This window comes from Peromyscus maniculatus, chromosome 17 (genome assembly GCF_049852395.1).
Source record: "Peromyscus maniculatus bairdii isolate BWxNUB_F1_BW_parent chromosome 17, HU_Pman_BW_mat_3.1, whole genome shotgun sequence".
Classification (NCBI taxonomy): domain Eukaryota; kingdom Metazoa; phylum Chordata; class Mammalia; order Rodentia; family Cricetidae; genus Peromyscus; species Peromyscus maniculatus.
Window position 1 is genome coordinate 3,717,350 of NC_134868.1, and position 12,763 is coordinate 3,730,112.

The 12,763-nt window shown below is 50.2% G+C and overlaps 1 protein-coding gene across 4 annotated transcripts in view; it reads right to left on the reverse strand.

Moving 5' to 3' along the window:
* The window catches only part of Nwd1 (NACHT and WD repeat domain containing 1), a 78,036-nt gene that overhangs the window by 14,538 nt on the left and 50,735 nt on the right, over window positions 1-12,763 (reverse strand). For all 4 annotated transcript variants that reach the window (XM_076553224.1, XM_076553225.1, XM_076553226.1 and 1 more), the window contains 4 exons: window positions 10,269-10,391; window positions 7,436-7,644; window positions 3,536-3,808; window positions 1,703-1,793 (listed from right to left, as the gene is read on the reverse strand). In XM_076553224.1, coding sequence (XP_076409339.1) covers window positions 1,703-1,793; window positions 3,536-3,808; window positions 7,436-7,644; window positions 10,269-10,391 — 696 coding nt within the window. The remainder of the gene's footprint in view (window positions 1-1,702; window positions 1,794-3,535; window positions 3,809-7,435; window positions 7,645-10,268; window positions 10,392-12,763) is intronic.

Here is a 12,763-nt window from a genome sequence, read left to right on the forward strand (position 1 = left end):
GTCAGAGCAGCTAGTGCTCTTAACTGTTATTCTGAAAATCTGGGATGATAACAGAGAAATCACCCATTCATAATATTTATAATGACGTCATATTAAATATTTGAGCATATTAAACAAAATAATCTATGTGATGAATATGTACTGATTTAAGTAATCGATTATTCATTCAAATTCATTAATATTATGATTAATATTAATTTAAATAATCATAAAATAATTAAAAGATGTTTATTGGGACAAGAGCGACGGCTCAGTAGTGTTCTTAACAGAGGACTTAAGTTCAGTCCCAGCACCCATATGGCGGCTCACAACCATCTGTCACTCCTGCTCCAGGGGATCTGTTGCATGTTGCCAAGTTGGGCACCAACATCTGTCACACACACACACACACACAAAGACAATAAAACTTAAAAACATTTAAAATCTCAAGAGGTGATTACAGGTGTGTATGATACACAGTGGTTGAAGGTGTGTATTATGTGTAGTGGTACATGTATGTAAGGTTTATGGTGGTTACGGGTATATTATATGGGTATAGGTGTATGGTGGGTACAGGTGTGTATGGTGTATGGTGGGTACATGTGTATAAGGTATATGGTGCTTACAGGTGTTAATATGGTTACAGGTATGTATGGTGGGGCTGGAGATGGCTCAGCGGTTAAGAGCACTGACTGCTTTTCCAGAGGTCCTGGGTTCAATTATCAGCACCCACATGGCAGTCATAACTGTCTGTAACTCCAAGATCTGACAGGTGTGTATGGTGGGTACAGGTGTGTATGGTGTATGGTGAATACAGATGTTTATATGGTTACAGGTGTGTATGATGGGTACAGGTGTGTATGGCAGGTACAGGTGTGTATGGTGTATGGTGAGTACAGGTGTGTATGGTGTATGGTGAATACCAGATGTTTATATGGTTACAGGTGTGTATGATGGGTACAGGTGTGTATGGCAGGTACAGGTGTGTATGGTGTATGGTGAGTACAGGTGTGTATGGTGTATGATGGGTACAGGTGTGTATGGTGTATGATGGGTACAGGTGTGTATGGTGTATGGTGAGTACAGGTGTGTATGGTGGATACAGTGTGTGGTAGGTGATGGAATATCCTTTTCATCCTATGATTTGTGGGAACATGAACAGAGCTAATGAGCTTCTTGCTGCGTGGAATGGTCAGGCGTGGAGACAGACAGGACTCATTCTCACTCGTGTGTGGGAGCTAAAAATGTTGATTTCAGAGTAGACAGAGGGGCTGCGTGATGTGCCTGGCCCGACGGCCTGAGTTCCAGTGCCAGGGCTGGAAGGGGCGAGGTGCACGTCTGTAAGCGGGCGTTTCCTGTCCCGCCATGCGGTCCCAAACACCCAGCAGCTGCAAAGTTCCTCAGCACACGTCCTGTTTTGCCCTCCACATGTGCACACATACGCACGCACGAACACACATACACACACATGCGCACACACACACATACACACATACGCGCACACACACACATACACACATACACACACACGCGCACACACACACATACACACATACACACACATGCGCACACACACACACATGCACACAATGTAACAATATTTTATGAAACAGAGGTGGACAGAATGGTGCGCACCGCTGGGAAGGGAGAAGGGGCGCAGGGAGCCGGGGGAAGGCACCAGTGTCTCCCCACCCCCCGGAGCCGGGCGCGCGGCCAAAGCTACCTGCGGCCAGAACGGAGTCGTCTGCAGACACCACCAGGAACCCCACGGCTTCCGGAAGCTTCTCCAGCAGCCTGTCTTCTCCAGAGGAAACCTGTGCGCAGGAAGGCGAGCACCACGCTGCTGAGCCTCCCCCAAGCGGCTCTGTCACACCGAGGGTTCCTCAGTCCCCTGCCTCAGTTTCCCTGTTAGGCAAGCGGTGACCCCAGGCTACACTCTAGGGTGTGTGTGTGTGTGTGTGTGTGTGTGTGTGTGTGTGTGTGTGTGTGTGATCACTTCTGGTGCACGGCCTCGCACAGGAACCACTGTAGATGCGGCTGCAACTGCGCAGGCGCGGGCAGCCTACCACGCTTTTTTGGCCCCTGAAGGAGCCTCGGAACTCAATGGCATAAATTTGTACTTGCAGTAAACACTGCCGTGTGAAGGCCGGACCTTGTTAGGGGCCGGGAGGGAGCCCACTGCCTGCTCGCAGGCTTCTGTGCTCACTGCCCTGACCGTGGATGGGCCTGCTGTCTTGACTGGGCCTCCAGGACCGGCAGTAACCCGGAACTGAGGGCTGATCTAACCTATTTCTCCCCAAGTTGCTCCCGTCAGAGTGTTTCATCACACCAACAGGAATGGAAACCAGGCAGCACTGTTCTTCCCCAAGTTCCGTGAAGGGGCCCCCAAATAGCATGACCACACAGCAGCCATGACAGGCTCAGGGCCCAGACACAGCTTCTGGGACAGGCTTACTGGCCGGCAACACCCAGATCCAGCAGAAGTCTTAAGCTGATACCACCCAGGGATCCACCCAGGGTTGGGGCAGTACCTGACATCCCAAACATTCCAACCATTAGATAAGGTGGCCAGATGTCCTTGAGTCTAGCGCACACCTATTTTTGTTTTACAGATACCCCTAGACAACTGTCAGCCAATCAGGGTCCTGGACCCTGGAAATCCCCTCCCCCCAACCTCTGCTGTGATAAAAACTCTGCCCCACCTGAGCTCAGAGCTCTGCTCTCACCGCTGTGTCAGACAGACAGAGGGACCAAGCTCCAGAGCTTGAAATAAAGGCTCTTTGCTTTTACATGCAGGATTCGGTCTCTGTGGTGGTCTTTTGGGGGTCCCCGTGATCAGGGCATAACAGTTCCAGGGCATCTATACACTTTGTGAGGTGTGCACGGAGGTCAGAGGTCAACTTTAGTGTCTCTGCTCTATCACTCCACCTTATTTTTCAATTATTTATTTTATTTTATATGTATGGGTGTATGTCTACATGTATCTAATGTACCACATGTATGCAGTGCCTACAGAGGCCAGAAGAGGGCGTCAGATACCCTGGAACTGGAGTTACACTTTTTGGCTAACATGTGTGTGCTGGGAATTGAACATGAGTCCTCTGCAAGAGCAGCCAGTGCTCTTTTTTTTTCTTTTTTTTTAATAATTTATTTATTTTTCTTTCATGTACATTCATGTTTTGCCTGCATGTATGTCTGTGTGAAGGTGTTGGATCCCCTGAAACTGGAGTTACAGACAGTTGTGAGCTGCCATATGGGTGCTGGGAATTGAACCTGGGTCCTCTGGAAGAGTAGCTGGTGCTCCTAACTGCTGAGCCATCTCTCCAGCCCCTCCACTTTATTCTTTGAAATAGGGTCTCTCACTGGACCTGGAGCTCAGATTCCACTAGATTGCCTGACCTGTGCACCCTAGGGATCCTCCTGATTCTGCTTCCCCAGGGCAGGAATACATATTTGGGTCCCAACATCTGGCATTATGTGGATGCTGGACATCTGAGCTCAGGTCGTTATGCTTGAGTGGCTGAGCCCTCTCCCAATGTGCAGGAAAATGGCTTACCAGGGAGATGGAGCCGCTGCTGAAACCAGCGACCAGCTTTGCCCGTGTCTGGATGGAGACGGCACAGGTGGGCATCTCCTCTTGGATGCTGGACAACTGCCGTCTTTCCTGCAGTTTCCCCGTGGCTGAGTCCCACTGACTGACCTGGCCACCCTTGGACACAGTGAGCAGCATGCCCTGGGCAGCCAGCACCGCCACACAGGCCCAGGGATCGGAGGCATCTCCCGGGACGCAGAAAACCAGCTTCGCAGTTTCCAGACTCCACACGTTGATCTAGTGGAGTCATGAAGAGAAACATCAGCATCAGCGGAGACGTGGGCTGCGGGATCTAGGCTCAGCAGGCAGGGTGTTTACCCAGCACCCACGAACCACACAAACCAGGTACAGTGCCTGTTATTCCAACAGGTGGGGAGTGGAGGCAGGGGGATCAGGGTCATCCTTAGCTACATAGTGAGCTCAAGGTTAGCCTGGGCAACAAGAGATACAGTCTCAAAAACCAAAATAAAAACAACAAAAAAAGAATAAATTTTTTAAAATTTAAAAAGGAGATTCCCAAGCAGGAGAGCCTGCCTGAGTCTTCCAGAGATACATTCATTCTCTCTCTCTCTCTCTCTCTCTCTCTCTCTCTCTCTCTCTCTCTCTCTCTCTCTCTCGTTTTGTTATATTGCCCAGGCCATGAACTCTGGGCTCAAACAACCCACCTTCTCAGCCTCCCATGCAGCTTGGAGCATTTATCACCTGTCACTGTGCCCAAATGCACATGCTCTTATGTAACTTATAAAATAACATTTGGGGGCCAGGTGTGGAGGTACACACCTGTTTGCTATCTACTCTGAGGCTGAGGCAGGAGGATCATTAGTTGAGGCCCATGTGTGCTACACGTCTAGAACATGTCTCAAAAAAACTCCAAGAACAAAAAACCCTCTTTTTTGAGCTGGAGAGATGACTCAGCAGTTAAAAGCTCTGAATGCTCTTCTGGAGGTCCTGAGTCAATTCCCAGCAACCACATGGTGGCTCACAGCCATCTGTAATGAGATCTGGTGCCCTCTTCTGACCTGTAAGGACACATGCAGGCAGAATACTGTATACATAAATCTTTAAAACAAACTCTTTCGTTTGTTTGGGTTTTTTTGGTTTTTTTTTTTTTTTTTTTGGTTTTTCGAGACAGGGTTTCTCTGTGTAGCTTTGCGCCTTTCCTGGGACTCACTTGGTAGTCCAGGCTGGCCTTGAACTCACAGAGTTGTTTTTGTTTTTGAGACAGGGTTTTTCTGTGTATCTCTGGCACCTTTCCTGAAACTCACTCGGTAGCCCAGGCTGGCCTTGAACTCTCAGAGATCTGCCTGCCTCTGCCTCCCGAGTGCTGGGATTAAAGGCGTGTGCCACCACCACCTGGCAACACTGGTAGTTTTTAAAAAATATTTTATATTATGGAAGCATTGATAGTGATGGAACAAAGTGTCAATTCTAGTTGACAGGAGTTATCTATAGTGAGTCTTATGTGTGACAAATGTGCCCTTGTTTCACACAATATTGGTGACGGGGCCTATGAGATGGTTCATCAAGGAGCGGGGCTTGCAGCCAAGCCTGACGACCTGAGTTCGATCCCTGGGACCCACGTGATGGAAGGAGAGAACCAATGCCCTTGGTTTTCCCTCTGACCTCCATATGAGCCACACATGCACACACACCATAAATAAATGTTAAGATATTGATGTTAAAGCCAGGTCTCACACTTGGGAGGCTGAGGCAGGAGAGTTGCCACAAGTTTGAGGTAGGGCTGTACAGTGAGGCCCTGTCTCAAAAACAAATGAAGCCTGGGCAGGCGTCTCCATGACGGGTAAGGTGACCTGCTGACATCCCACGCAACCCAAGTCAGAAGCTCATTTTTTAGTAAAAGGGGGACCTACAGGTCCCTGGCCCCCGTTTTGGGTAACTGTTGCCTTGCTTGCTGACCTTGACCTTAATATCCTCCCTATGCTAATCCCCTGCCAGGTTCCACCCTCCTGAATGCTTAAGGGAAGTTCCTTGTCTGTGTATCCTGAATAATGGGCGTTAACAGCTTAGATGCAAGATTGTAAAACATCAGTAGCGAACTTCTGCCCTCCAGGCTCCTCCCATTGTACTGTAAGCCTGTATTTAAGACCTCCTACCCCCTTCAAGAAATGACATTTGGCGTTTAAAATTTTATATATATATATATATTTGAATGAATACTTCAAACGTAATCTATGAATACCACAAATGTGATTAATATCATGAGTGTAGTTAATGAATATCATGAGTGTAATTTAAAAAAACAAAAAAAAAACCCACAAATGAAAAGATGTTGAGGGCTAGGAGACAGGCAGCGGATACAGAGATTGCTGGGCGCGCCTGGGGACTGGATTCAGGCCCCGGCACCATGTAAAGGGCAGGCAGGTGCAGCCGCTGCTGTGATCACAGCGTAAGCTGGCTACTGCAGACCAGGCAAATCAATCAATGCAGTCCACAGTCAACAAGAGACCCTCTCCGAGTGAATGAGGAGGACTCTGGTGAGACTGGAGCTCACCAGCCAGGCTGGAGATCCCCGGACCGCCATATCCAGATTTTATGTGGTGCTGAGAATCTGCTCCTGAGTCCCTCAGGCTTGCATGAGTGTCATCCTCTGAGCCCCCTCCCCAGCCTGTTTTTGTGAGGGTCTCACATGGCCCAGGCTGGCCTTGAACTCAAGTCCTGCCTCAGCCTCCTAAGGCTCTGTGTCTCCATTCATCACGCCATCAGCTCCCAGGGTTCTGGATGACAGGAAGGACGTGGGTTCTAGATGCATGTGGGATGCTAAGTGAGGTCATCGGACAGGCCCTGGAGGATCTGAAGGAGTCACACCACACAAACAGAATCCAGGCAGAAAACAAATAACAGCCTCATCTGAGACCCTCACACACTCAGAAATGGGGCCAGAGAGGTGGCTCAGTGGGTAAGAGCACTGGCTGCTTGTCCAGAGGACCTGAGTTCAATTCCCAGCACCCACGGGACAGTTCACAGCTGTCTGTAACTCCAGGCCCAGGGGGTCCAACACCCTCTTGTGGCCTGCGCGGGCACAGACACACTGCCAAAGAGGCCTACACATAAAATAAATAAACAAAATACTCAATACACACAAAATCCACAAACATCACACGCCAGCATAACCCAGCATCGAAGAAGAAAGCAAAAGTCAAGTTCTGAGGCACAGAGAAGTGGCTCCGTGGCTGAGAGCACTGGCCATGCAATCAAGAGGGCCTGAGTTCGAATCCGCAAACTCTGCATACAGCCGGGGCAGCCTGTGTGTGATCCCACTGCTCCTACAGGGAGGTGGGAGGTGGAGACGGAGCCTCTGTGAGCTCGAAGGCCGGCCAGCCTGGCGCGAGCGGCGGCAGCAGCAGAGGCTTTGCCCTCAAACAAGGTGGGCAGCAAGAGCTGATGCCCCAGCTGTCCTCTGGCTTCGGGGTGTGCACCGCAGCACCTGTGCCCACACATGCCCACATGCTTTCTTACAGGTCACCGTCATCTCACGCCACCCTGTGAAGGGCTTGGTGGTGAGCCTGCCGCTGTGTCCCTCCAGTCCACTCACCCCCTCTTCTGAGACGGCCAGCAAGCCTTAGCTCATCTACTGGGCCGTGCTGGTGGCCGGCAAGCTCCAGGCCGCCCCAGAGCCGGATTACAGATGTGCTGCCCACCTGGCTGTCCTTGGGTGCTGGGATTCGAACTCAGGTCCTCACTTTACCCAGCACCTATTCTCTTACAAGAAAAACAAACAAGATGGCCTGGAGCATACAGCAATTGTGTACCACCACAACCAACTTCTCGAGTAGTGCTGTACTCTGTACACACACACACACACACACACACACACACACACACACACACACGTCAGTTTGTTACCTTTGCACCAGATGTCAGGTATACGACTTTCTTTATCTCATCCACGTGGAGGTCCCAGCTCTGAGGCTCTGTGGGATTTGGTGAGCCTCTGTCCAAAATAATGACTTTCTCCTGGCCAGAGAGCAGGTTCCACAGGCGCAGGGTACGGTCCTTCGATGCAGAGACGGCGAGAGTCCCTTGGGCAAACACTTGAATGCACCTCACCTCAGCTGCAGTGGACACAGTGTGGGAGGGCATGTTAGCTGGGGACAGTTTATCCTGGTTTCTACCTCTGTCTCAAAAACCTAAACAACTGGTCTGGAGAGATGGCTCGGCGGTTAAGAGCACTGGCTGCTCTTCCAGAGGTCCTGAGTTCAATTCCCAGCAACCACATGGTGGCTCACAACCATCTGTAATGAGATCTGGTGCCCTCTTCTGGCCTGCAAGGACACATGCATGCAGACCACTGTATACATAACAAATAAATCTTTTTTTAAAAAAATCTAAATAACTGCTGGGTGCCATGGAGTACATCTTTAATCCAAGCAGAGGCAGAGGCAGGCGGATCTCTGTGAGTTCGTGGCCAGCCTGGACTATAGATAGAGTTCCAGGACAGCCAGGGCTACACAGAGAAACCCTTTCTTGAAAAACCAGAAAAAAGAAAGAAAGAGAGAGAGAAAGCCAACAACAAATCCAAATAAAAACTCAAAAAGCATAAAAGTTGTAAAAATGTTTCTTCCTATAATATATACATGTATTTTACATAATGTTTAATCTGAAAGAAAATAAACCAAAACCTCCCCCCTCCCCCGCAGAAGGCAGAAGAGCAGTGTGCTGTCGGGTGGGAAGCTGTGATTTCCTGCTCCTGCCTGTTCCCATGGTGTAAAGGTTCTCTCCTTGGCTGGTTTCCACTGGCCTGGGGCTGGGAAGAGAGGCTTTCCTGGTTCATTTTCTGTTGCTCTGTTAAATAACCTGACGAATGCAGCTTAGGGGGAGGGGGTTTACTGCGCTCACAGGTCACAGTCCATCACCGTGTGGAAATCAAGCTGGGAGATCAAATCAGCCAGTCACATCCACAGTCAAGGGCAGAAAGAATAGATGTCCCTGTGCTTGTGACCAGCTCTCTCTCTCCCCACTGTTATACAACCTGGGGCACAAACCTAGGGACAGTGTGGCCCACAGTGGGCGGGTCCTCCCACCTCAGGAAGAGTCCCGAAGACCAGCCTGATCCAGACAGTCCCTCAGGAGACTCTCTTCCCAGGTGACTACATTGTTTCTGGTCGAACTGAACATCATGCCTTCCTGCACACAGTAGTAGATGGGAAACAGCAAGTGGAGAGTGTATAGTGCTTCTAACGTTTAAAGCCTCATCGTCTCTGTGTGTGCGTGTGCGCGCACGCGCGCGCGCGCGCGCGCATGGTATTTGGGGAGGGGGGTGGCATATCGCCACCGTGCACGGAGCATGCGGCAGTCAGAGAACCTTCTGGAGTCTTTCTCTTCCTTCACCTCCACATGGTTCTGGAGATCAAATTCAGGTCGCCAGGTTTCTGAGGTAAGTGCCTTTACCTAATGAACTGTCTTGCCAGCCGGAGCAGTATTTATACCATATTTTAGCATAATTTTTAAAAAGGATTTATCACTATTATTATTATGATCTATTGTTATTATTATTATTATTATTACTATTATTATTATTGGTTTTTCAAGACAGGGTTTCTCTGTGTAGCCCTGGCTGCCCTGGCACTCACTCTGTAGACCAGGCTGGCCTCGAACTCACAGAGATCCTCCTGCCTCTGCCTCCTGAGAGTTGGGACTAAAGGCACCATCACTGCCCAGCATGCAATTCTCTACCCTCCTTGATCCATGCCTTTGATAATGTGATCCACACTCTCCATGTCCCACACTCCTGACAATGGGATTTTGCAGTTCCTTTCAGTCAAGACTCCTGTGAGCTAGCCTCTTCTCCCGTGTGACTATAATGGAGTATCTGTGTCCCTTCACAGCCCTACCTCTCTTTGAGGATTTACAGGCACTTCATGGGGAGGGAGATGTTTTCTTCAGTGGTGGATGCATTTGCAAGGAGCCCATGCCTCTCTGGTCACCCTGCTTCTGGAAATGACCCCAATGAAGTGCATTGATCCATGCCCCCCCCAACACACACACAAAGGAAAGCAGAGAAGGGACTACTTTTTGGTTGTGAGTCTAGCCTTTTAGTTTTTTTAATTAACATTTATTATTATTATTATTATTATTATTATTATTATTATTATTATTATTATTTGTGTGTGTGTGTGTGTGTGTGTGTGTGTGTGTGTGTAGGTTAGAGGACAACTTCTTGCAGGAGTTGTCTTCTTCTTCTCCTGGAAAGTTTCTCTCTTTTCACCATGTGGGTGGCAGGAATTGAACTCAGGTCGTCACACTTATTGACGACTGCCTTACCTGCTGAGCCAGCTCGCCAGCACCGCCCCTCCCTCAAATATGGCTAAGATTTACGAGTATGTGTATGTGTATGTCTGTCTGTGTCTGCAGAAACCAGGAGAGGGTGTCGGATGTCCTGGAGCTGGAGTTACAGGCAGTTGTGAGCCCCCAGCATGGGTGCTGGAACTGAACTCAGATCCTTGGAAGACCGAGAAGCTCTCCTAACCACGGAGACAATCTTTCCAGCCCCTGCCCCCAATACATCTTTTTAAATAAAAAGCTTGTTTGCAGCCACCGTGTGTGTGAGGTGAATCTTTACACGGTTCTAGCTGGCTGATGCAGACCAAACCCCAGAGTTTCAGCATAAGGACATCAGTGTGTGAGGGTGAAGTCACTCTGGGGACAGAGTGTAGCCACCCCACTTCCCACTCATCACCTGTGTGTCCCGTGAGAACATGGACCACCTGTTGTTCCTCCACATCCCACACGACCATGACGCCATCCTGGGTGCCCACCACCAGGAGCTTCTCTTCCAGGCTCCATGCCACGGCGGTGATGCCTGCAGACACACGAAGGTAACAGTGAGGACCTGGGTTGGTGGTAGGCCCTTCCGCCCACTGAGCGCTCTCATCAGCCCCTGACTGTGATGGGGTGGGGCTAGAGGGATGGTTCGCTGAGCAAAGCCCTTGCTGTGAAGCCTGATGATGGGAGTTTGGGTCCCAGAGCCTGTGGGAAGCCAGGCACCGCTGGATGCACATCTGCAGCCCCAGCCTCCTGCAGATGGAAGGGAGGCCATGTGAAGCCAGGCACAGCTGGACACACATCTGCAGCCCCAGCCTCCTGCAGATGGAAGGGAGGCCATGGGAAGCCAGGCACAGCTGGACGCACATCTGCAGCCCCAGCCTCCTGTAGATGGAAGGGGGGGTGGAGAATGGGAGCTTGAAGGCCAGACAGTCTGCTGTACATGGCATCGAGCAAGACACAGGGCCTCACCCGAAGCCGAGGGCACCGGCGGTGATGGCTCGGCCCTTGAGATCTCCTCCTGCCCTTGCAGAGGGCCAGGGTTCAGTTTCCCACACCCACAAGGCAGCTCCTATCTGTACATACACTCAATGCATATATTTGGACAGATGCATAAAATAAATAAATCTGAAAAAATAAAATAAAACAAACAGGGTGGAAGGTGAGGATGGACACCTAGGCTGCCCTTTGACCCCAGGGGAGCTGGAGAAGTGATGTCCACTTGCTCCTGCCTGACGTAAGGCTCAAAACCACTTCTAATTCTAGCTCCAGGGGACCTTCTGGCCTCTGTGGGTACTGCACCCACATGCACATACATAGATACACATATACATATTAAAAATAAACATTGCCGGGCGGTGGTGGCGCACGCCTTTAATCCCAGCACTCGGGAGGCAGAGCCGGGTGGATCTCTGTGAGTTCGAGGCCAGCCTGGGCTACCAAGTGAGCTCCAGGAAAGGCGCAAAGCTACACAGAGAAACCCTGTCTCGAAAAACCAAAAAAAAAAAATAAAATAAAAAAAATAAAAATAAACATATAAAAATTAAAAAGGAAGCCATGGTGGTGCACACCTTTAATCCCAGCACTCAAAGGCAGAGAGGCAGGCAGATCTCTGAGTTTGAGGACAGCCTGGTCTACACAGTGAGTTCCAGGACAGCCAGGGCTGCACAGAGAAACCCTGTCTTTTTTTTTTTTTTTTTTTTTGGTTTTTCAAGACAGGCTTTCTCTGTGTAGCTTTGTGCCTTTCCTGGGACTCACTTGGTAGCCCAGGCTGGCCTCAAACTCACAGAGATCTGCCTGGCTCTGCCTCCCGAGTGCTGGGATTAAAGGCGTGTGCCACCACCGATGGGCAAGAAACCCTGTCTTGATAAACAACAATTAAAAGAGGAAAATAGCCCAAAACACAGCTTGGCCAACGGTCCTCACCCAGGGATAGTTCTGCACCCTGGGATTTTACATAACTACATTTTTCCCCCTACATTTTTAGATGCAGCAATTAGAGACAAAGATGTGCCTGGTGTCTGGTGGTATGGAACAGGTGTCACCATCCGTGTGGAGAGTCCCCACAGACTCGTAGGACTCCTGTTGGTGGTGCTGTGGGAGGTTCTGGAAGTTTCACGGGGTGGGGCCTAGACCAAGGACGCAGGCCACGCCACGGGAGGTGGGTCGTTGGGAGTAAGATGACACCCAGGCCCCTTCCAGAAGCGGTTGTCACATAGCGTCAGGGGATGCTGAGCAACCGTGGATGGGGCGCTCATTTCAGTCCTGCCAGGCATTTGTCACCTCTGTGAGACTCCACAGGGCTCAGATGGTTTGGTGGTGGCTGTGGAACAGTGCCCAGCAGGCTCATGCCCACGTCAGGCCTGCGACCGACCGGAAGCTGGCAGTTGCTAAACCAGGAGCCTGAGCAGGGGGACTGTCAGGAGCTTAAACCCAACCTGAGCTATGAAGTGAGTTCCAGGCCAGCCTGAGACACCACGGGACACCTTGTCTCAGACAGACAGACAGACAGACAGACGGCTCAACAGATAAAGAGCTCTCCCCACAAGCCTGGCCACCTCAGCTCCATCTCCAGGACTGTCTAAAGGCAGAAGGAGACAACTGCGGCCTCATTCTCTGACCTCTGCACATGGACTGTGGTATGTGTACACACACATGCACACACACGCACACACACATGCACAACCACACACATGCACACATGCCCAAACACACACACACACACACACACACACACACACACGCACTTGCACACACACGCACACACACAGGCACACATGCCCAAGCGCACACACACAAGCACTTGCACACACATGCACACACACAGAAGAAGACTAAGAGAGGAAAATAGAGAATAGCTAATAGTCTCTGCCAGGTGGGTCTGGGTTTGGACCTCACTGAAGAGAGAGG